General features: G+C 40.3%; 1 protein-coding gene across 1 annotated transcript in view; it reads left to right on the top strand.

Annotated features, from left to right (window-relative positions):
• Positions 1 to 21,430, top strand: part of POLR3B (RNA polymerase III subunit B) — an 83,318-nt gene extending 61,888 nt beyond the window's left edge. The window contains exons 24-28 of the mRNA XM_064702525.1: positions 4,893 to 4,996; positions 5,887 to 6,053; positions 8,343 to 8,456; positions 13,525 to 13,698; positions 17,743 to 21,430. Of these exons, the coding sequence (XP_064558595.1) occupies positions 4,893 to 4,996; positions 5,887 to 6,053; positions 8,343 to 8,456; positions 13,525 to 13,698; positions 17,743 to 17,872 (689 nt within the window). The 3' untranslated portion in view covers positions 17,873 to 21,430. The remainder of the gene's footprint in view (positions 1 to 4,892; positions 4,997 to 5,886; positions 6,054 to 8,342; positions 8,457 to 13,524; positions 13,699 to 17,742) is intronic.
• Positions 21,431 to 25,563: the final 4,133 nt, after the last annotated feature.

Here is a 25,563-nt window from a genome sequence, read left to right as displayed (position 1 = left end):
GTAATTAAATGGTTCAAGTGGCATTAAAAAGAATTTGCTCTTAATCGACTGCAGGAATGTCGGATGATTAGTAGTTATTAGGCATCAGGGAAGGTAGGGATTTCTTACCATGTTTTTATCTTCAGGGGTTGTATTTGAGAAAATGTCAGAATGCCATTAAAACTTCCCAGACTTGTTTTTTTTCTGTGTATTTTTAACAAAACCGCTGTTTAGCTTGCTATCTTAAGAAGAAAATTAGAGCATTTTTTATCTCAAGCAGCAAACAGGTAACCTTCTGACCTTTTCAGTAAATCCTCAACTGACCTTCTGAAATTAGCGTGATTTAGCATTTTATGGCACAGAATAAAAATCTCTAATTCTGTTTCCAAATAGTGTATCCTGAACACACATTTTATTAAGCTCTTGACTCATTCAGCCATGTGTATTTTGTAAAGTTCCTATGGTTATTGTTTTACAATAGCTGCTTCCAGAAACATTGTAAGGGTTTCAATTAATCAGCTCTTTGTGTGCTTCAGACTATGCAAATTTATCACATCAGACCATTCAGCAGCTCATGGGAAAGCAGTGTACAAACTGTATTGTCTTCTAGCACCTCCTCTCATTTAGAGTGATGTTTTTAATAAGAAAACTAATCAAGTTTACTTATGCATTATTTATCTGTTAATTTTAATTCTGTTCTTTACCTCTTATGTCAAATGGGATGTAGCAAGTGATATGATAGATCAGTGAATGATTCAGTATTGAACAAAGGTTATGTGATACAGCACTTTTTTCTTCTAGACTTCTTTTATGCTTAGTTTGCCAACGCAGTATGTAATTAGAGAGTTTTGAAGCAGCTGTGAATTCGTTGTTCAGCCTTACTAAGTTTTTCAAATCTGTCACTTGTCTGTAACATACAGCGCTGTGTTACTGCTGCAACTTTGCTTAATTATGTGATGTTGTCTTATTTCTCAAGAGTATTTCCAAATTCTGGCAAATCTGGCAAAGCTAAAATAGACGCCTTTCAAGTCAGTTTTAGCGCTTTCACCACCGTATCATTAGAGCGAGTAAACAAGCACGTTTAGTAACACACTTCTTTTTATCTTGCTGATAGAAACTGGTATTGCTGCTGCTTCTATTCACGTCATCTCCTTTGCTCTCTAATGTCCCTCCTGCTGGTAGTAATTAGTTTTCTATATTAGGTTGTTTTGACTTATTTGATGATTTTTTTTCATTTGGCATGTGTGTGTATAGAAGGCACCTTATCGTAGCCTGGTGAAAAACTTTCCCATAGTGTTGCGTTCTGTCCCTGCCCCCTCCCAGCCGCCCCCCTTCCCCCTCTGCGCTGAACCGCGCTCTTCGTCTGGCTGTGCTCATGTTTGTCAGCAAACTGTAAAAGCAGCCCCACGAAAGGTGCCAGCTCTGGAAACCTGAGTTTCTCCTGATTAGGAAAAGAAACTCAGACAAAAGTACAGGGGTGAGGGGCTCTTTATGCTGTCAGTGCCTTGTGGAGGTACATGGGTTTGAGATGCTGTCAGCATTGATGCTGATAGCGTGTGTGGGGCTGGGGGCCATTGTGCATATTCAGGGGACTGTCATTTATTGGCTGCCATACAATAGCATTGAAAAACACTGCCCACGGCTGTTTTATACTTGCATATAAACCACTGTTAAACCACTGTGGATGTCTGATTTAAGGTTACTGTAATTTAAACTGTTACCCTTGCATTAAGCTGCCGTGCTTATTAATCCAGGTTTTTTTTTCCTTTTTGATATTGTAAAAAGAATTTCTTAGCATTTTCACTGATTTTCTTTCTAAGGCAACATTCTAAAATAGATACACAGAAGTTTCTTTTCTAGAATTTAATTTGTTTTTCAAATGAAAAGAAATCAGATGTAGCAAGTTGCTAGGTGCTTTCTTGTTCAAGCACATAACCATCTTGTTAATTCACATTAAATAACAGATTTTGGGTTTTGTTTTGTCTGCAGCTTTTTCTGGTTGTTAGTACTGGATTCTGGTCCCAGGTGAGACACCAGAATGTATAGGTGAGAGCTATTCAGTCCCACTGCAATATGGAATTTAGTCTCAAGTTGTATTACTCAATTCCAGATGCAGCGTATAAAAATTGTGAGAGAAAGGGATGTGAATGAAACCAAATTATTCCATGTGTCCTCTATGAATGCTGAGGATCAATTTTCATGTGATGTCTAAATCAGTGACAGTTAAGAAATACTCACCTCTAGTAAGAGCCACAGAGCAAAACAGCCTCCTTGTTTGAGTGTGCCTTATTTATGAATATTGTATGGGGTGTAGTTGAGCAGCTCAGTTGAGAAATGCAGTTCATACTTGAACAGAATTTGGAACTTGAGGCTGTTTTAAATTCCTCTCCTTTACTGTTTTATTGGCCAGTTGCAAGTGGTAATTCCACTTACATGGATTAATTCACTTGGTCACTTTTTTGCAGCTGTTTGCTTGCCTGCTGCTGCTCTGCTGCAAAAAAAAAAAAAAAAGAGAGTAGTAAATTGAGGAGCTTAAAGTGCAGACCTGCGAGCATTATTCTCCTAAAGAGCTTCTGAAAGCAAGCAATTGCAGAATAAAATAAAGTTTACATTTTGAATTAATTGCAGTTACTTACTTTTAGAAGTAGGATTGTATATAGAAAAGGTATCTTTCAGCTTTTTCAACAGTTGAATGAACTTTCTTAAAACACAGGGTAGGAAGAAGCTTCTCTGTCCTCTAAATACACACAGACATGCTATAGATCTGCTACAGGCTCAGCAACTTATTAAAATACAGAATCTTAGAACTAAGGCTTTATAGCTTTCCCTTTTTTCTTTTTTCCCTTTTTTTTCCTTCTGTAAAATAGAAACTTTATAAATGGCCTAGTAAGCTTCACATTTCTGGATTCTGTCTAAATATTTTGTTTTTAACTTCTAAGCTCATTATGCTGTCTTTGTGTTAACTTGTATTAAAATCTGTCAGCTATGACTGGTCTCATAACCACAGTCAGCGGACCAGAATAAGTTAATTATTTACTTGTGTCACTAGTGCTCTTCATCTAATGAAATGCACAGCTGTGTTAGATCTGCAGTTGGGTGTGTAGGTCCTATTGTTACACAAGTCAGCGGAGGGTAGAAGCCGCTATGATGGAGAGCCCTCAGTTCTTTCTGCTGTTCTGCCTTTCTGTGTCGATTTCATGGATCTTTTATCATTCACTTTCACACAAAACAAACAACACAGTGGCTGTCTGCTATGGGAACCAGCTTGGCATATAAAAGGTTTTCAGAGCCTAAAGTAATTTTAAGTTAGCTGAGATTTAATTCTTGGCTTACAGGTGCCATGAAGTCCAGATGCAACCTAACTCTTTCTTAGATGTTAATGCAAATAAGGCAGAATGTATGCACAATAATACACATATAACAGAGTATTTATGTATAAAATTTAAGGCAAAAAAAAAAAGCTGTGCAAGGAAGAGATAATGGGTTGGTTTGAGGGTTTGTTTTGTTTTGTTGGTTTTTTTTTTATTTTCAGCAAAAGATTGCTTCTTGGCAGGGAGAGCTGGAAGGATGTTATTGATTTATCACAGCAGAACAATGAAAATTAGTTTCAATAGGTTTAAAAACGAAATACAGCAGCACACACACCCTTGCCCCAGATGGTTTTTTTCTCCTCCCTTCCCCCATACTTGCCATTCTCATTCTATTAACTACTGTCCCATACACCTATCCCTGTCTTGCTTGGACAGTGGAAGAGGAGCTCCCTCCTGAGCAGACGCCGATATCCCCCTGTGAGCTGGCTGGTCGGGGGATGCCTTTTTAGGGATGTAACCAGTACTCTCGGTCTTCCAGGAGCCCCCTCCACTCCAGGACTGTTCCCAAAGCCTGCTCTGCCACAGTTGCAGCAGGCTGGTCTCAAATAGCTTGCAGACTTTTTCAGCTCTAAGGGCTTCTGGAAGAAATTGTCCAGCTGAAACAGTAGCTTTGGTTCAAAGGAGTATGGGCTTAAGCAGCTGCATTTTAACACCTGAATTTGAATGTTAGATCTCTTGATGGTTTATAGCTGCAGTATGTTGAACTGCAAAATTCACTATAGAAAGTTAAAAGGGTTGGAAGGAGAATTTTGAGATGCATGATGCATATTTAAAATGAATTTTCATGTTTCTGTTAATTCTTTCTGCAATATTTTTAGAGTTCGGAAGGTTTTCTTTGTTTTATATCCAATACTGATAGAGACTGAAAAAAGCTTCCAAAACTTTTCAAGGGACAGGTTGTGTTCATGGACTGACAAAATAACAAAATAAAAGCAGCCTGTGGAGTGGATTGCACTTTGTAATTCATTGATAGCAGTCTTTACTCTGCAAACAGATGTTACCTGAAGAAAATCTTTGTTATTTTTTTATTTATTTTCCCCTACTTATCCCTGTCAAATTCCCATTTGATGTGTTTTTATTGACAGTATTTTGCAAAGATACATATGATAAATAAAATTAAAATCAATAATAATTCTGTATGTCCAAAGGCATAACCTAAGAGGCCAAATTACTGATGTTTTTTTTCTTTCATGAAATTATAGCATCAGCTTTAAAAACTGTATCTCTCTTGGGATATTCCAGTCTGATTGGACAGAAACTTTTAGTTGCTTCTGAAAATAGGATCCAAAGCTTTGTTCCCAAATTTGCTAACTCACAAATGACTGTGAGCATTATATAAGGGTATGCTAATTTTGCCAATCCTGTCACTAGGGCTCTCTTCTAGTCTGCAGGTTGGGAGTACTGGTCATGGTAATGGGTCTGGGTAAAAAGTGATCCATAAGAAAGAGAGGAGGAGGAAAACACTAAAGAAAATCTGGTGATGAGTGTCAGCCCTGCTGGTGGTTTGCTGTTTTGTGAATTGAAATGTTTTCTCTTCTGCAGGGGTGTGTGGACTGATTGTTCCTCAGGAAGACATGCCATTTTGTGATACAGGGATCTGCCCAGATATCATAATGAACCCTCATGGCTTCCCATCGCGTATGACGGTGAGTGGGGCTGCTCCATTCACACGACGCTGTCCCCCAAGAGGGAAAGAGAAGGGGACCAGCCACTAAAGACAAAAAAGCTTTAAGTGTGATTTCACTGAGAATATTCTCCAGTCATCATGCCAATACTTGCTCTGCTCTTAGTAGTCAGCCCTCTGTTTCACTGTTTTGAAACATCCTACTGTAAAAGGAGCAGGGTTGCAGGCTCTTTGTGCATCATACCCATTTTGTTCTGTGTCAAGCTAAGAGGGATGCTACTGAATACTTCACTTGCGCCTTTTGTGTTTGAAAATTTCTTGTTCTTCCTTCCCTATTGCCTGTACCTACTAATCTGGCTGGGGCAGACTGTGAGGTGAAGGTTGGAGAGGAGCTTCAATTAGAGATCCAGACCTGTAAAACTTTTTAAATTATACACACCTCCCTGGAACTGAGGCGAGTGTTGCACCTGTGCTGCAGAGTCACTGCCTGCTAAACACCTCACTGCCTGGCCTTTTTGTGGGACCTCAGTGCTTCCTTCATACAGCCTCTGATCTTCCTTCCTTTGTTAGCATCTTGCCTTCTATCCCCCCTGCTGCACTGCAGCAAATCAAGTCTCCATGGCCGTTTCCTACAGCAGAAGGCCACACAGATCCTGCCCATTTTCAGATAACTGGAAGAAGTGGAACTGCCTGACTTGGTACCTTAAGGGTGTTCCCAGACCCTGTGATGAGTCCAGTTTTCCCCTTCACACAGGACTACTCCTGGCTCTTGGTCTGCTTCAACTCCTCCTGTTGCATGCAATAGCCCAGGCTGCCATCTGGGACACTTTCTCTGACTAACTTGTGCTGTGAACAATCCAGCAATTTGCTTGTCCCAATGACCAGGCTGCTAACTCTGCTTTTCTCTGACAGGTAGGAAAGTTGATTGAACTCCTGGCTGGAAAGGCTGGGGTGCTCGATGGCAGATTTCACTATGGAACGGCTTTTGGCGGCAGTAAAGTTAAGGATGTGTGTGAAGATCTTATTCGCCATGGTTATAACTACCTAGGGAAGGACTATGTAACATCTGGGATCACTGGGTAAGAATCTGCTCTTTAGATTTAGGTGTTTCAGGAGAGTGGAGAAATCCTGTTGAGGCACATCTGAAAAATCTTCTCATGTCTCAGAGCTCAGGAACTTTCTCTTGTTTGAAAACTGCTCTGTGAGATTGAGAAAAGAGGCTGAAAAGTAGTGTGCATTTTGGGTTTTTTTCTTAGAAACATTTTGTGGTTCCACATTTTAAAAATTGCTAGTGTATGTGTGGCTGTAATGGGAATGGCCCTTGTGGTACATATGAAAATTTCGCAAGTTTTACTGCCTGGCAAAAAAAAAAAAAGCTAAAAACAAGGCTTTCTTTTTGAGAGATAGAAAAAATTTCAGATTTCTGTCAACAGAAAGTCTTGCATATGCTTGGAATCAGATAAGCATTTTCATGTTGACTTTAATAGTACTGTAAATATGGATTTGGAGACAAGCATCTGTTCTTGGGAATATTCTGTGTGTGCTCTTTTTTCCTTTTTCCTTTTTTTTTTTCTTTCGATTACACAATGTTTCGGTCTGGCATAATACTCTAATCTGCAAACTTCCTGCTGTGTTGATCAGACTGGCTTCTGAGACACAGAGTTCAAAGAACATAAGATAGTTTAGGAACAGGAAAAGGCCATATGGCTTCACATGCCTGCCCTTCCAAAATGTATCTTAATCCTACCTTCCTGCTATTTTTATTATCCTTCCAGTCCCCTTCTTCTCAAGAAGCAAGTTTAGGTCTCTCTTGCAAGTTTTTTTAATATGCTTTTTATTTTAATTGCCTTTCCTACCAACTTATTCCATATGTTGCTTCTCTTTTTGTTTCAGAGATACAATTTTATTTTCCTTATTCACTCCATATTCCATAAATTGTATATCAAGTATCCTGGTGCTTGGAACACTTCCTCTTCGTATATCATGGTGGCTTGTAAAAAAATCTGGCTAATCATGTTTCCTAGGGAGAATAAAATCATCTAGCTGTAAAAATCCCCTGTCCCCAGACTTCAGCTTTGAAGGGCCCTTTTTAGAGACTTTGTTTAAGGATACTAATACTTTTTTCCAAGCAAATTACAGAGGCTTAATCTGTTTGTTATGAAACGTGAAGGCAGATTTCATAAGAATGTGAAAGTTTGCGGATTTCAAATGTCTAAGGAAGTTTTATTATTTTCTTCAATAGCAACTTTTGGAATAACACTGCATAATGTCAGTAATGACTCTGAAAGGATATAATACTGTTGCCTCCTGCTTGTTTTTACATTGCATTTTACCTTTTTTTTTCTTTTCCCTCAAACAAATTGTGGCCATGTTGAGTCTGTCGGTGTTAACTCTGGTCATTCTTAGTGCTGTAGGTGGTAGCTGGGTGAAGGTGGTAGGTGGGAAATGACTGAGTGCTTTTCACTGATTGCTCTCTGATCCTTAGGTGCTTACACTCCTCTTACAGTTAGGGGTGTTTTAAGCACAGAAATCTTTAGCCATACTCCAGCTCACAGAATGGAGTAACACCCTCTGTACTGCTCACAGACGTTCTCAAGCTGATGAAAGTGCCTAAATACAGTTCTCAAGAGCCCTTCACCCAGCTCATCGGAGCCCCAGAGCCAGCCAGGGCAGCAGTCTTTGTCCCTTGGCTGCAGCTGCTGGGCAGTGCTGCCAGGGCACCTGTGCTGATGCACAGCCACTTAGGGAGGGCTTTCACCCATCTGGGCCTTGGGTTGTGCCTCAGGGTGTTGTGCAGGGAGAATTAGGGAATGAGGACACTGTCAGGCTCACAGTGTGCCAGTGCTAAGCGATTCATGCAAATGCAAGTTCTTAAAATGCTCCTACAAAAAGGATATTTTGAGCATTTATGCTGGATGTATTTGCTTACATATATGCTTACCTTTATGAAGGAATGTAAACAGAAATACCCTAAGTCACTCTTCAGAGTCTGAGACATTTACCATCCTTCCTGGCTATTGATGACACTGTTGAAACACTCCTGTACAGATACAGAGGAGGGGCTTACCATGTTACAGCTGACACAGGTACCTGCAGCTGTAGCAGCGTGTCTGCACAACATATGACCAGAGTTCAGGAGCTTGTTTCTTGCTGCACTGGAGACAGCAGCGTGCGATGTTGGCAGTGTACTGCCTCTGTGTTCGGAAGATTTCCCTGAAAGAGGTTTCAGACTGGTTGCCCAGAAAGCCCAAACACATTTTTCTAGGATTCATTATCACATTTCTCCTGTACATGGCACCCTTGCCTCTCTTAAGGTAGATGTGTGCTAACTGTGGTTGTCAGTTTTGCTTTGCTTTTTATTCTTTCAGGGAGCCTTTGGAGGCATATATCTATTTTGGTCCCGTGTATTACCAGAAACTGAAGCACATGGTGTTGGATAAAATGCATGCAAGAGCTCGAGGACCCAGAGCAGTGCTCACCAGGTATTATTACAAGCTGAGTACAAAATTTTTATGTATGTGCAGAAATATGTCCAGCTGACTGATTGCTATAAAACTGAGCCTTTTTACCATGTGGTACTTTGCATGAAATGTTCTGAACTGTTATTATATTGTTGCAGACTAAAAACTCTTGACAGTAGACTGTGGCAAGAGGTTGTTCTGAAGGGTCAGGTGTGCTCTATGTGGTTGAAAACTTGAGTTTGCTTCTCAAACTACTGCTAGCAGCTGGTAAAAACATCATCTCTGATTGACCATACACACTGTGGGCCCCTTCCTGTCAAATTGCTCATATCATAGGTATTTTAAGAGGTTTGTTAGGTATTTTAGCTCATATTGTAGGTATTTTTCTTTAACAAAATCAGTTATGAGTAGAAGGAAGACATTTTAAAGTATGATCCAATATTTCAACATACTTTGAGAAACCCTTTAGGGAAATTGAAACCTCCTGGTTTTACTGGTGCTACTTACTTTTTCTCCTTAAAGCCAAGGTCTGTGTCTCCTTGCACTCTTGTTCAAAGTTTCTGATATTCTTTGCTCACGAAAAAGAGTTTAGTGGCACAGGCTTTGCTTTGGGTATGCTTCTAAGTTATCATTTAGTTCACCTCTCTCCATCACAATAGGATTATTTACTGAAACTTGCCAGAAAATTAAATTCCAGCTAATCTTAGAAGATTATTCCAAATGTCTTTTGCCACTCTCTCTGGGCTATTATGTAGACCCTTATACCTCACCTCCTGCATGGTGGCGCCTTTTTTTTTGACCTGTCAAAACTTCTGATTCTGACTGTAACAATCTTTGTACTGTTTATAAGATGTAAGCGCAGGCATGTTTATCCCTTACTCTTCCCTATAACAAGTATGATTTGTATTCTTTAATGCTTCATTTATTTTTATGCCTCTGATCATGTGAGGATCCGCCACTCTTGCTTTGCCTGGCTGCACAACAGCTCTTAGTACAGTGCAGCTTCTACCTATTGATGTGCTGTTAGAGAAAGGAGGGGCAGGTCTCTGCTGTACTGGATACAGAGGTGTCTTCCTCTTTGACTTTTCATTGCTTGTTTTCTGTGTCTTTTTGCTTTCCAACCTCACGCTGTCTATAGGACAAACTTATGCTTTCCATGAAAATAAATGCAAGTGGTTGAACTGGGAAAGAAATCGTGAAAAGATTTTGTAACTCTTGTCTGAACTTTTTCATCAACCACGTTGAGAAAAAGAGGTGTTGCACAACCACACTGCTTGCCTATATGAACATAAATTATATTCCCAAATAATAGGCTGTCTGTCCTACTTTCTGTTCTTCAGTGTGTTAAGCATTATATTGGTCTTTCACATGAAAGTGAAAACTGTCTTAACTAACAGTACACAGGATTTACTGGAACTCCTGGCTTACCCAAATCCCTTCATCTGCCTTTGTATTGCCTCCCCAACTTCTCAGCTGTTCAGAGACACTGAATTTAAATGGAACCTTACTACCAAGTCAATGTAATGTTTATATGTAAAGATGAAGTTTGTGTGATTTCCCCCATCATTTCCTTTCTGCGAGTTCGTTGTTCAGTCAGTAGCATCATACTCTTTAACTAGGGCTCCTTATTTGACTTTCAGGAAAGCTAGTGGATGTTCAATTTATGCTGCCTCTTGACTAGTCTTTCAGGAATTTTCTTTTTTCTCCTGAAATAATTAAACATTTGTTACTGCCATTGCCTCTGCTGAGAGAGTCAGCATTGCCAGCTTTCATATTCGCTATTGTTTTATCATCCATTGCACTTCCTGGAGAGTAGATTGCATCTACTCTCATTTTTTTATTTTAAAAGTAATCCTGTAACAGCTTCCAACATGGAGTTTGGCTGTCATTGTCTTGAAATGCATTTTATTATATATCAAATGTACCCTAAGTGACAGAGCAAAGCTATATTTCCATCTGGAATAAGGCAGAGTACTTGAGCTTCTTGATCATCACTGATTCTAGCTATTGTTCTGATTAAAACAAGACTGCAAAATTGCTAAGCAGCACTCTTTGTCAACCATGATCAAACCCACCAGGATGTTGCCCTCTGGACTAGTACTGGAAGTGAAATGCAATCCTTAATTTCAATGCCATGGGTAGTTGACAATGTATAAAACAGTTCTATATGTGGTGTTGCTCAGATACCCAGTCCTGCTGAATCTTTTTAATAAAAAACCTGCTTTTAATTTTTCTTACAAGAGAGCAATGTAAGCTTTCTGCATGCAGAGTTGTTTTGATGGACATGGTCAGAGCTGCCACCTCTGTGTCTTTGGACATGTCAGATGTGCCAGGTCCTGTTGTGCTGCAGGGGAGCAATGGGACCAACAACGCTCAGGGCTTCCCTCTGTGCTCGGGGGCTCTGCGAGCATGGGATGCCCTCCTCCTTCACGCAGGGCTTTTAGGTAATGTTCCACTTCTTGGAGATCAGTGTTTCAGCAAACAACTCCATTCAAACTAGTCACTTGTTCTCCCTAGCAGGCACAAAGGAGATCTGCTGAAACCATGGAGGCAGACTTATTTCCCCACTGGCCAGTGGAACAAAGTATAAGACCGTTCAGCTGAACCCACTGTTCTTGCAGAAAATGCAGAATTAATGTCAATAAATTCTTAATGTGCTTAAAAACACTGAAGTTAATTGTTTTATGCTTTTTTGTTCTAAAAGCAACAGGTGAATGAAGATCACTTCTTTTTTTTATTTAAAGTATCATGCATTTTATTTAGCATTTGAGGATTTTAGGAACTTACATATTTCCTTAATACTAAAAATATCTCTTCTTCTTGATATTCCCAATCTTGTTTTCAAGAGTCCGCTTTGTTTTCTGATGTTATATTTAGAACAAAGAAAGAAGTTAGTCGCCCAGGGCAACAGCTGCAGTGTACATGTGTATAGTGGGAAAGGGGAAGCAGAGATGCTTTATAAGTACTGTTTTAACATTTTAAATAACTTTTTATATGAAGAATTTTAAACCTTGTGTGAGCTGGCAGAATAATCTGATAATCTTAGGAAGCAGAAGATAGACTCATTTCAAAGTTCAATATTCAATCTCAATATTGAAATTTTTGGTACTTTAGAGAAGACTACTTTTTAGGTAGGTTGAATTTTATTTTGTTTTGTTTTCTTTCAATGAGGTCAGAGCCAGTGGGAGTGAAATTTGACAGCTAAAGGTTCAAGTTGGATTTTTTTTATTTGGGGAGCTTTTTGTAATTTTTTTAATGGAATTTCATCTGCCTTGAAAATGTTCACCCTGGATCTGTTGGAAGACCTATGGCATATCTAGGCATGGTGTTGAGGCCCCATACTACTTCCAGAGGTTTTATCTTGCCATAATTGGAGTGAGACTTTATTTGGACTTACATTTCTAAAACTATTTTATCCTGAACAACAGCACCCTCTGAAAGCAGGCCAGTGTATTAAATAATATTATAGAAGTCAGTTCATAAAAACAGCTCGGGCACTTCTAGCACCATAGTAAATACCTGATTCCTTGGAGGTCCAAACTGCTTTTAAAATCTGCCTCTTGGCACTTCACAAGAGAAACTGCATTCATCACAGGGTTAGCCTTTAAAACAGCATCTGAACAGTGATGGTGCCATCATCTGGGGAGGGGGCCCTGGGGAGTTTAATCAGGATGTAAACAACTTCTATCCATTCTCCCAACAGTGGGAAAAACAGAAGGTTATATGAATGAAAAGGACAATTTGAATTACAAGCAGATTCATTTTAAGGTTCCGCTGTGGTCAGAGTAAGAGAAACTACTTGCCCCTAAAAACAAATACAACTTGTATCTTTAGAAGGTATTTTGATCTGGTAATTAGGCTTAGTTTTTACGTGTTACAAAAGATTATTAGATGTTGAAGGCATTATTTCCTTTGATTTGCAGCAAGTTGGCAAAATCTTATTTTTATTATCTTTAGTAAGCTTAAAAATTCAGTTGTTAGAAATAATAGAAACAAAATAAACTCCAAAAGTAATGGGCCAGATCTGTCATTGAATATTTTAGGTGGATTACACTGCTACAAGTGTCAGAAACAGCACATAAACATGAGGTTTCGGGGAGCAGTGAAGCTCAGTAACTTCTTTTAAATTCCTTCTCTTTGCTGTCATGTTTCAGGGAATATACTAAGATGGAAATATTCATTAAAATGCATGCAGTATATTAGTGCTGTAGGAATTCAGGATTGTTTTTGTTTCGTAGTTTGCTCTGATATTTGCAGCCTACATACTACATCATGGTACTGGTATATGAGAGTAGAAATGATACTATGAACTTGCAGAATGACAAGAGGTTAAAAGTTTTGATTGTGTCCAACAAAAAGATTGTGTTATGCAGTCTTAATGTTAGATTATATACAGTACCTTATTTTTTTACTTCAAAATCTTTAATGTATACTTGATTGCTTTATTAAAATTTTCCTCTAGCACCATAAGGACAGGAAGTCTCCTCAGACAATAAATAAAAGTTTGACTTGTGTAGAGCAACCTATAGAACACAAAAATCAGTCTATTAACCATCATACATGAAAAAAATAAACTGGATAAATGTTACTTAAAAAAAATAGCATTTCAGTAATGAGTTAGCAATATATATACTACTCATTTGCTGACTTATTTGGGTGTTCCCTCACAGATCAGAACCATCTTTATTTTAGAAATTAGTCTTAGCTGTAGTTCAGCTGAAGCATTAGGTTGATGATTGATTCATTAACTGCTGAATATTGTTTCATTTTGTTAGCTACAAATGATAATGTCTCATCAAGAAAAATGCCAAATCTGTGTCCAGATTGTCTTGGATACTCTTAGACATCTTTTTGTTTTCACTTATTCAGCTGCATTCTGAGAGGTAAAGAGCTGTGGCCTGGTGCTGCAGTTGCCACTTACAGAACTGCATCATATTGCAGGTACAGGAGCAACTCATTTGTGAGATCAGCAGCTCTGGTTTGTAATGTCCATCAACCCTGTGTTGTTCCTACAGTTTGAAGACAGCCTGGAGTCATAGAATGCATGTTTTGGAGTACTTACTGCGTTTCTCAAATATTTATTTCAAAGGCAACCCACTGAAGGTCGATCCCGTGACGGTGGTTTACGTCTTGGAGAGATGGAACGGGATTGTTTGATAGGTTATGGAGCCAGCATGCTTTTGTTGGAGAGGCTGATGATTTCAAGTGATGCCTTCGAAGTGGATGTTTGTGGCCAGTGTGGCTTGCTAGGCTACTCTGGATGGTAAGTTGTCAGGTGCCTCTGTGTAACAGAACCTTGCCCTTGGTTGCAGTGCTTCTCAGTTTTCAAGAGCTCACAGGCACCAATTAACAATCTCATGCACTTTAATCAAAAAGTTCAAAATTGGCTGAATTGAGTGTGTGGTCAGTGGGCCAGGGATCTCTCCTGTTGTGGGGGCACAGGTGTTGTCTTCTACAGCTTGGCTGTTCCCTTCAGTCTGTCTGCTGACCTTCCATTCCAGTACTGACCTTCTGTCCCACCCTTGCAAGGGACTACTAAGCACCCAATCCCATATATCATCTGTATTTTGAAATGGGGAGAGCAGCAGTGTCCATGTACTGGATGGTTCTGCCAGCAGAAATGAGGATACTGGCTGGGCTACTCACACATCTTCCTGCTACAATGCCATGTTGAACCTCACAAGGCTGAAGAGTAAAAGTGGGCACAGAAGAATAGGAGAAGAAAGCAATATCTACTGCTTTCTTGTTCTCTAGCTACAGTGTTCATAATCCCATGCATTTGGGTTTCTTTGGCTGTTCCCCTCCCAAATGCCTTTTGCTTTGTAATCTTGTGAAACAAGGAGTTCCTTCTCAAAGCATCAGGCAAGTGCACTGATCCCATGTTGGAGCTTGAGAGACAAGCAGCTGCCTTGTGGAAAGCCTGTTTGGAAATCCAGTTGGCTTCTGCCTGAATGTCTTGTCTCTAGGAAACTTCTCTCTAGGCTGGCTGGTTTACTCTGAGGCCAGTACTAAAGCAGTACTGAGCTGATCTCCTGAAAACAAACTGGTTTTTAATGTAGGGGAAGCATTAAACTAAATGAAAAAGCTGTGTGTAACTCACCACGTGTAGCTGGGCTTTGCTTAACTGTCTCATCTCTCCAGCAATTTTGAGATGTTAGATTGAAAGTTGTCCTGTATCATGCTGAAAATACCCACTCTTGTTGGAAGATAAGCAAACTTCTCTTTATAGTCTTAGAGGTCTCTGAGGGAGATGTTTTGCTTTGACCTGGTTTTGGTTTAGGCAAGCAGAAAAGACTTGCGAGACCAATAGGAGTTTGAGATACAATGTTCTTGCAAGCTTTGCAAAGAACATTGAAATCCCATGACTAAGGGAAGAAAAAATACATGGTGCACATTCAAGATAAAAGGTACTCTAATATTTATGTTGGGAAAAGATAGAGAATTAAAAGGAGGAGGAGAAAGATTCATTTCTAAACCTCAAAAAGCCATAGTTGGAAACTTAAGACATCTTGGATATCAGCATTAATTTAATGGGAGGGACAGGAAATTGGACTTTATTCACTTCACTGTCAGAAGTGTGATTTTTCTATGATGTAATGAAGTAGCAAAATAAGTTGTATTCTGAGTTTGTAGATGTGTAAAGATGACAGCTACTGTTTCTGCCCTTGGTCAGACCTTTCTTCTGAAGCATGTGGCTTCTGGCCAGAAACCAAGCACCACCTTTGCTCCCAGCAGCAGCAGCTCTGCTCCTGGGGAAGCAGATGTTCAGACAGAGGTGGGTAAACACATGTAATCCAGAGGAGAGATGAGCCCTTCTCTGGGCATCCTGAAATCGGTGATTTTCAGCTAGGCATAGTCCTGCTGGCTCTTGTCCCTCTGGCCATAACCCTTTTTGAAAGTCCTATTTTTCTTGAGGGTGTGTTCAGTGTACGTAAGAGGGGAGGCCTTTTTTGTGACCCAGGTCTCTTAGAACTACTGCAGTGCAAATAACAATTGCACTAAGTAATGTGAAAGGAAGAACATGCCATAAATCAAAGAAACAACCACTTCTAACTGTGTAAAGCATTGCCCTTAAAAAATCTCACTTGCAAATGTAGCTCAATTATTTTTTCAATAAGACCTTTACTTTCAGAGCAGTCCATGAAGATTTTCAGAGTCCACAGAAAGTGAAAGTACCTTGAAGAAAATTAGGCATTTGAACTTTATTTTTAAGGTGTTGCTAATACAATTAATTTTTTTAAGTTCGTAGCAAAGTTAACTAACTCCTTAAATAATTGTGAAAGAAGCTACTGTCTCAGACAGAGCCAGACATTCTTGCAATCTGATTCTGTGAAAAGCTGTCTGATGTGTGAGAGTAATCAATAAGAGAGCTTCTGCTGAATTTTATACTGTGTCTGCCAATATCTGAGGTAAGTGGCCCAGTAATGAGCATCACAGTAGAGACGAAGTCATTAAGAGAAACTTCCAAATGGGCCTTTTCAGTGACTCAGGCATTAATAAGACATTGCTGCAAGAAACCTTTTAGAAACATTGTTTGTATAGCTGGCATTAAGGGAATTGGCTTATGGGAGATGAGCCCTTCCTCTCAGATAAGGACTAGCCCCTGGGTATGTTTTTCTGCAAGATAGTAGCAGCAGATCAGTGTTGGGGCCTGAACTGGTATTTTCACAGGGGAGGGGGACTCTTGTGGCAGTGGTAGAATTTGTCGCTGTTAAAAATGTGGTTGAAACTTACTATGATTTACATGGGTTTATGCAGATTTTCCAACTGAGCTGTTGGAAAGGTGCTTAGGAGCAGAACTGCACTGAATGCCATGAGCAAGATTTGGCCCTTTTTTGATGATAATTTATTCTGATCTCTCAAGTATTTGAATTTTAAACTATACATGAAGAAAAATTTTATTTCTGGTCCAGATCCAGCCTTGAATGGTACAGTTGCCTTTTTCTGACCAGTGTAGTGTCAATTCTAATACTAAATGGTCTTTAATGTGCTTGTTTCTGTGATCTCTGTTTGACGGAGTTTTGTGCTTACTGCACCTTTCTGGGTGGTCCCCATCAAGTACAAAGCAGGCCCAGAATGGTGTAGTTTTGAGCCTGGGTGCAGTGAGTAATCTCTGCTCCTCAGTCCCTAGGAGGTGTAATCAGACGCCAGACGTGTGCTTATAGCAGAGAAGTTGTGTCTCATCAGGCTTCCAGGGCCTGCAAGGAATTCTGTCTCTCCTATAGAAAGCAATTGCGTGCTTGCCATTGCTGGAGAGTGGCTCCCACTGAGGTCACTTCCTCCTACCATAGAATGTACCTGTCCCTATAAATAGGGACTAGGGGAGTAGTTATAAACCTGCATTGACTGTGAGCCTTATTCTGTACCATGGAAGTCTGCAGGAGTTTTGCTAATTCCTCCTTAATTGGATCTTCAGACTGTTATGACTTTATGGCAGAAATGCAAATTTGAAACACAGGAGCAAAAAAAAAAGGAGCTTTGTTAGACCATTAGGAAGTGCTTAGTCACTCTCTGTTCCCAAAGGAGTGGCTTTCTCAACTGTCCAAAACCAGAAAATATAATATATAGGAGAATGAAGAAATAGGGAGGTGGGAAATGGGTTTTTATAAGAAATATTTTCTACCACCACTGAATTTGAATCCAGATACTGTAAAGATGGCTGACTAGCCTATTTATTCCTTATATAGTCACGGTTATATCTATTTGGCAAAAAAACCCCTTTCTCTCTGAATTTTAAGATCATTAGAGCAAAGAGCACCAAGATATTGTATTAAAGCAATTTTACTGAGTTTCTGTGCTGACTAAAGTTTAAAATCTAAGATGAGAAGGGCCTTTTTTCTGGAAAGTGTAATGATTTGAGACATTATAGGGTGAAATTGCATATTAGAAACCTTCTTTCTTCCTGACTCTTCTTTTTGTGACATACATGTAGCATGGAAATTGGACCGGTAACCATTTTTTCAGAAGCACTTGGCTTTGTTCACCTCCTTTCTGTCACTGTGCAGTGCTGAATTTGTTGACATTTATGCGAGTGCTAAAGAAGCAGAAGTCAGTCCTGTTAGGTCCAGAGCACTGAGTGATTGCCCTCCTAGAAAAGTGCAGGTTTAACATTAAGCTCCTGTTGATTATTGAACGACTTTAAAGCTATGACTTAGGCACTAAAATGTGTCTCAAGCATTTGATGTTTCTAGGACCGTGGCAAGTGTTTAAATGTAGATGGATAAAACAACAGTGGCTAGTGGCTATAAATTGGGTTCTTTCAGCAGAAGTTATTGACCAACTCTTAACTTTTTGTTTGTTTCCCTAGGTGCCACTACTGCAAATCTTCATGTCATGTGTCTTCTCTGCGCATACCTTATGCCTGTAAACTCTTATTCCAAGAGCTGCAGTCCATGAACATCATACCTAGGCTAAAACTCGCTAAGTACAATGAATGAACAAGATGAAAAATACCCCAAAAAAGTACCTTAAGGAATTATATGAAAATCCAGCATATCTCACTGGGAGTTTTTTTGGTGAACAGGAATAAACTCTAAAATCTGAATGAAGGGAGGTGCAAGACAGTAGGAAATCTTTCTTACATATCCTCCTTGTGTTTAAGCTGACATGGATGAGTCTGTCAGTGAAATACACCAGGAGCAGTTCTGAAGCCTGGATTAGTCATGAACAGGACATGTTTGGAATTGAGGAATAAGGCCATGGTCCAGCAAAGCACTTGGATCACTTCAAAAAATCCCATGCTTGTGTTTGAAAAGATCTTTGCTGTGCTAGTCATAAGCAGAGCTAAATACACATCTTATTCATAGAGGTTAAAAATGTTTTCCAAACCATTGTAATAAATGTTTTAAATAATACTGGCTGAATATGTTAACAGTTGTGTAAGGATGGTAAGGTGTTAAAATGTCTAAACCATTTTCTGTTCCTAAAACATGCTCATTAAAGTGTTAAAATTTTCTAAAATAGTGTCAGTGTTTGAGAAATGGAACTACTTTCTCAAGGGCTTGAGATCAGACATTTTGAGTGAGATTTCAACATGGAGGTGCATTTGTGTGCCAGCAGTGGTGTGCTTGTACAGGTAGTATGTTGCCAACTAAATGTAGGCAGTCTCCGTGAAGTTCAGGGGAGGAGGTGACTGCATGTGTAGCAAGTGCATGATACAGCACACAGATATCCATTCCATTCCTGCTGATGGTAGCAGATCTGATAATACACTGGCTCAAAGTCCTGAAAAGACAGGCTGCAAACACCAGGTAATGATCATTACCTAGTGTGCTTGTCATAGGACTCTAGAACTTCTTTTAAAATATTAACATAGCTAAAACATTTTAAGAACTAAACAAAACCAAACCTATGAAGAACAACAAATCCTTCTCTGACACTGAAGCAGGTTTGAATGACCTGAAAGGATTTAGAAGGGAAACAGCTGGATTGTTTTCATGAGGTCTAAGACCTAGAACTAAAGCAGTGGATGAACTAAGAATCATTTAGTACTCTAAACTGATGAGCCCTTACTCAGTTAACTTTTTAAGCAAAGGACATCAACATGCAGACTTCCTTCAGTGAAAAGCAGCACTCTGGCTCAGTGAGGATACTGAACACTGCTTATGATGTAGAAGTCCTGAGATGTTCTTTGGCTCCTCATGTGTCTGAACTTTGTATGCTGATCCTTATGAGCCTGCTGATCCTGACACTGCTCATGCAATAATGTTGCGTCTGTTCTCTTAGCTCTGATCTTAGATGAGTATTAGCCTGAGCAGATTTCTTTTTAGCCTTCCACTAAATGCCTTTTGTGTTTGGGCTTAAAAACCAAGCCTGAAGAAATACATTCTACTTTCCTTCTCTTCCCCCCCCCCCCCATTTTTCTTGCAATTGGACTGGTGACAACACAGATCTCAACACAGCACAAGTTGGATTGGAAAAGCACTTGAAGCACCTCTTCCAGCATTCAGACAGCTCAGGGTTATTTACAAAAGAGTTTTAAGAGAATGAGAGAGTGACATCCTCATTCATGGAGGAAGAGGTTAACCAAAAGCCTCAACTGAATGAGCAACTTCTGCTTTGGTGCCTGAGATGCCCAGCTGCGGCTCGGGAGCACCAGCAGAGGGAGTGAGCCTCTAAGGCTGCGGCTGCTGGGGGACACCACAGAAACACGCTGAGGATAAGGGTCCTTGCTCCCTAGTCCTCTCCCTAGGTTTGGTGGTCAGAGCTGCAGGACATGAAAGACTAAGCAATGTGTATATTGCATGTGTGGAAATTGAAGCAGTTACAGCAGAGATGGAAGAGGAACAAAAAATGTGCTCATGAGTAACCTCATTGAGAGAAAAGGTCTGTGTGCAGCTCTGAGGAGGAACCCTGCAGCTCATTCACCTCAAGCTGATGGAAGCATGGGGGTGAATGGATTTTTGAGGGTGAAGGATATCCTGTAATAGCTGGGGTTTAGGAAGAAAGGACCAGCCATAAGAATGATTGATAGATCCAGTAAAGTATAGAAACTGGATGTATCGGGCAGTAAGTGAGGGTAAGCCACTATCAGCTACTCTGGTGATACCTACATCAGCTGTGTTTATACATCACTGCTGCCTGACCTAAGCCTGTGCCTACACTGGAGGCTTATCTGAGTGCAGATCTGGGTTGAAACTGATGTTTACTTCTTCTGTCTCTCTAGGAGGCAGCCTATGTTCCATCATAATTGACACCTACAAGTAATCTCTTGGCAGTGGAATAAGCATTACAAAACCAGCAGCAGAAAAAGAACAAATGGCTGTTGATTCCTGAAATATGGTTGGTCAAAGTGGCAATTCATGGAAGGAATCCTACTATAGTCAGGAAAAATGATAATGCATGGACTGATGAGGTAAAATACAGAACCCCAGAGCTGTCACATTACTTTCCTCTGGTGAGCCTCATCCTTGCAGCGGTTTGAATGATCTTCCCAGACAACCTCCCCTCCCCCCCTTTTTATACTGTGGATGCCTTCAGAAAGTATGTCTTAAGTCAGCTCATAGCTGCATTGCTGGTATTGCCCAGATCAACCCTGCCATCATTGTCTAACTACTGAATTAGATACCATATTCTGAACAGCACCTGACAAAATCTGAAGGCTTTAGCTCTAAGAGCTGTGGCTAGAAAAGTACCACAAGGTTTCCATTCCATTGCATCTTCTTTATTCCCTGTATATAGTGCCCAGGTCTTGAGCATCAGTCCCAGCATCAGTCCCATACCAGATGCAATCCATTTTCTGATGTGAGCTAGAGCTGTGTGCTACTGTTGGAAAAGATACCTAGCTCCATGTAGTATAAGTTACCACTTGCTTTGCAGATAAAGGGTTAGATGCTATGTATCCTAATGAATACTGCACATGTCCAGCCCTACTGTTTGGTTGTGAGAAACAGAATGAAGCCAGGGCTGAGCTGCAGAATGCTATGGGGTAGAGAGCAAAGCACAGGGCTTCTGGCCTGTTCTGGAGCTGAGAGCAACACAGGGCACTAGTTCAGAGTTCGGAGAAACAGCTTCACTTCAGATCATTTATGTAACTCTTACAGGTATTTAATGTTTATTTTTTTCTTAAGGTAAATGTATCCAAACATTCAAATAAGAAAAACAAACTGTAAAGGAAAATTAAACCAGACTGGCCAATTTTCAAACCATTCAAAGAGGATATATTATGAAATAAAGGCATACTGAGATGTAATAATTTTAAGATGAAAGTAAAGGAAGGGCTCCCACTATGCACAATTGGTTTTGTTTGTAATGCCCATATCTTGTTAAGAGTTTTTCTTACAAAGAAGCTTCAATGTGCAGCAAAGTGAGCTTTTTAATTATTTGGACTCCTTATTTCTTGCCTAAAAGGGAGGAAAACCAATGAAAAACATAGACTCATGATGATGAGAAATTACTATGTCCCTTCTCATGTTTTCTAATGGTAAATAAAGAAAATATCTGTGGTTTATAGCAAAATGGGAATACATAATAATTAAAATCCTATAAAGACTGAAGAGTATTTCACTGGTTTGTGGTAACAAATGGCAAACTAATGAAAAGTGCTGTGCACCTGACAATGAATTTGCAAGCCCTGCTCAGACCACCTGTAAGGCCTGACAGTAACTGGTGTCACGCAGCTGCAAAACTAAACTAGAAGGGCTAAAAACACTACTGTACTTTGCCCCAAGGCTGTTGGGGATGAGGATGGCCCTAGTGAGTGGAAGCATAGGCCTTGAAACAAGGTCACTGGCTTGCAGCCCTCTCACAGGAGCCCTCCTCAGCTGTGTCTCAGCACAAGCGCCTCTGGAGCTGTGGCAGGGAGTGCCTCCAGCCGGCCTCTCCTCCCATTGGAGCTGAGGATTGTTTTACAGCCCTTTGCCGTTTCAGCAGGGCCATGGGGCACTTGATGAATCCCCTCCTCTGAAGAGGACGTGACTTGCCCAGGGCCACAGAAAAACTGTGCCAGAACTGGGATCAGGGCTCCACAGTCCCCAGGTGCCAGACACGTGCTTGCCTTAAAACTGAGCACTTCATCAAACCGTAAAATCCAGCCAGATGGTGACTCGTTACTATTATCTGGACCAGTGCTGGGAGGCTTAACGTGTGCAAGGCACGATGAGGATCTGGATTCCAGTTTCTGTGTCTAAGGCTCAGAAGCCCAGAAATGGACCCATGTTTTGGACCTAAATGCTGCTAGGAACTTGAATGTGTTTGAACTGAATTCTGACTCAGTCCATCTTTCTCATGAAATACTTCTATCTCAGCATGGGCCCACCAATTTCAGTGGAGGAAAGGGGTTCCTTTCTTTGGGAAGGGGTAGAAAGGTGCAAGAGTAAGAACATCTACTTTTGTCAATCTTACTCTGCCCTGGATGTGTGGCCCCAGTCAGACTCTCTGCTTTCAGGTAGTGAAGACTGCATGACTCAGTTTTGCCTCTCTGCAATCATTTAAGAACTCACCATATGAACGTGGGAGGCAAATGCAGCCCCTCTGCTTTCCTTACGTATGAACATGCATACATCCCAAAACACCAGAACTCTCAGTTAAACTCTCCAAACCTAGGTCAGAGCTAATGAAGAGAATTTTTGAAGTTTTTTTTTTTTAAAAAAAAGCAGTCTATATGGCTTTATTCTTTCTGTCTCAAAATCAACAGCAAAATTTTTTGTTGTCTACCCAGCAAATGGACTTAGGCCTTTGTTTCACCTTCCAAAAAATTCTTCCAAGCTCATGAGCTGCCGATTGCTCTTTTCATCTCACTGCTGGGGAAAAAAACTGCTGTCTGTTCTCCTAACTGCAGTTACCTGTTTATTTTTGTGTTTCCTGAGGCAGGTAACTCTGCGGTGGTTCCGGTGACCACGTATTTTTTCCAATAACTTTGTTGTGCATGTCCTTATCCCCTCCTCCCAGTCAGTATAAAAACAGCATGTTAGATCCAAATCAAAAGTAATTCCCTGCTGCTAACTGCAGCAGAGCCTTCATCTTTCACTAGCCTGAGTTTTGGGGAGCTCCTTGACCTATGCATATGCTTTACCATTGCAGATGGTGCACTGTTGTCATTGTCTACTTGACAATAAAACTTTATAAACTAAGAAATAGCTCAAGAACTAAGAAAGAAATTGGCGTGCTTAACAGCAAAGTTCTAATTTCTTGCCAAAATTATGTTCTAATAATGGAAACAGTTTTCCCCTGAACTCCTGGTGAATTGGAAGCTTAAACTCTTCAAGCCTCCCCCTGCAAGTCAGAGGCAGGCACTGAAGGTAATTCTCTGTGCTCCAGGCAGATCAAAAGAAGCTCATTATCAGTCGATCATCTAAAAGGATATGACAGCTTCACATCCAGTTGTTCGGCAGCTGAGATGCAGTCTGGAATGGATCTTTTCTGTGTCTGTTGTCTATAATAGCTTTTAGGGCTGGCTCTTCTTCCAACACACAGTACAAATCCTCTGGTAACTAGTACCAGCCACACACAACAAAAGCCAGCTAAATCTGGTGTAAGCTCGAAAATCGATGACTGCTTGCCCTTTTCTCAAACTCAAGTCATCAAGTGTCTCCAGGCTGAGCATTCTGGTCAGCAGTCCTGAGGGCAGTGGTTCTTCTCAACTACACATGCTGATACTACCCAGGAGAGTGAATTCCCTTTCTCCATGCAGACTGACCAGTGACCAGTGTGAACCAGTGGTCTCTTCTGGCAACACTGTCACTGCACTACTTTATAAACAAGAAAAGAGCTTGGGCTGAGCAAAATTCCTTTCACAGACCTTAATAAGAGAAGATCATCTAAGGCCGACTGTGCTCATCTTCAACAAAACTTGGCTTCAGAAATGTCTACAGTTACAGCATACCAGCTGCAATTCATGTTACTTTTCTTTCCAACTAAAAGGAAGGTGCCCCCTGCCCTGTGCATGTGCAATCCATCATTTGCATACCTCTGCTCTTTTGATAGTTTTCTCCCAGATACCTGCATATGTGTCTGCCCTAGCCACTTTCTCGTGGTGCTTGTGTCAATTAAATGCTTTTGAAGGAATTGGTGCACTTGTTTACCTAGGCAGCCTTTTGATGTTCCACTCCCGGTTCCTGCATCTGTCAGCATCATGTTCCCCAAGCACAGACAGAGAGTTGATTCCAGAAGTCATCTGTCAGCTTACTCCATATCCTGTCCTTCACCTATACATATAGCTTCCTCAGGGGTGTTAATATATGTAAAATAAAGTTAACATTTCCTGCTCTGGTAATAAAGATGAGGAAGTGGGAAAGAGAAGCCAGTACAGAAACAAGATCCTTCTCTGTTTCTTCCATGGGATTTGCCCAGAAGATGAAGATAGCAGAAACAGGAACGGAGCTGGGAAGGAAGGTTGACAGAAGCATGGGTTCATGATGAGAGGAGGAGGCTGCTGGCTCAGGCAAGAAAATATGGAACCACTCACTGCAGGCCACTGATAAAATAATGAAGTGTCACTGTGTGTTTGGCTGTTGCCAGCAACCTTACAGTCTTCACAGAGATACTTCGGATCCAGAAGGATCCCCTGAGTCACTGAACTCAGATCCCTGGTATTGCAAAGAGCCATCTTATGTAACTCCTTTTACGAGCAATTCCCATCCATTCTTAAAACTAATGCAGGCTGCCTGGGAATCTATGGGAAAACTTCAGTACAATTTCAGTCTTAAGTTGCATTTAGTAGAATTAGCTAAATTAATATATAACAGTTTTTTTGGTTGTTTTGTGGGTTTTTTTTTTTTTTTTTTGTCGTTGTTTTGGTTGTTTTATTTTGGTTTGGATTTTTTTTTTTTGTTCCTGTGCCAGTAGTTTTGCTGAAAATGCTTTTCTTGGGGTTTTTCCCCAAAACATTTGTTAAGAGTTCAGTAGAGATGCTCAGAGTTTAGTACCAGCATAAGGAGCTTTTTATGTCAAAAAAAGTGTGGTCGCAGCCTACTGGCACAGACAGCTGTAGAGTAAAACACAGTCCTAGAAAAATGTTTTTCTGAAAGATCTCAAAATACCTGGATGGTAAGTTGATACAAACTGTCATACTTCCATTCTGTCTCTGTTTTGCTGAACCATCAAAAGAAACTCATTATCTGTTGGTCACCTAAATTGGTATGTCAGCTTTGCATGCAGTTGTTCAGCAGCCTGGAATGTGTCTTCTCTTCTCTTCTCTTCTCTTGATGATCTTGCTCTCCCTTCCTGCACCAACAAAAGTTTGTATTCTTGAATAAAGGTGATATTCTTTTCACAATAGCAGCTGAATCCCGATCCACTCAAAATGCATAATCTGATGCAGCGTAGGGTTAATCTCCATATATTTTATGGCTTGTGGATGATCTGCATAGGCAAGAACTTGGAATGAAAATTCCCAATTGTATACTTTTTGCATCCTTGCTGAGACCTGCCCATTGTATTAAATAAAAACCTGTAGCTAGTGACTTATAGTGCTTCCATCTGAAAACTGCCAGCCTGCAGCACAGGAGATGCTCTGTGCTTTCAGAAAAATAAAGTACTTTAATGTGTCCTATGTGATATCCAGAAGCATGAGATTCTATTTAAATAGATAAGCAAAACCCAAACAAGAAATATTAATGGAGCTATGAAGCACACTGGGATGACCTGAGACACTGGAAGGGGGGATTAGGTAAACCGGAAGGCAACAGCA

This window comes from Zonotrichia leucophrys, chromosome 1A (genome assembly GCF_028769735.1).
Source record: "Zonotrichia leucophrys gambelii isolate GWCS_2022_RI chromosome 1A, RI_Zleu_2.0, whole genome shotgun sequence".
In the NCBI taxonomy this organism is placed as follows: Eukaryota; Metazoa; Chordata; class Aves; order Passeriformes; family Passerellidae; genus Zonotrichia; species Zonotrichia leucophrys.
This window is presented reverse-complemented; position numbering and strand designations above follow the sequence as displayed.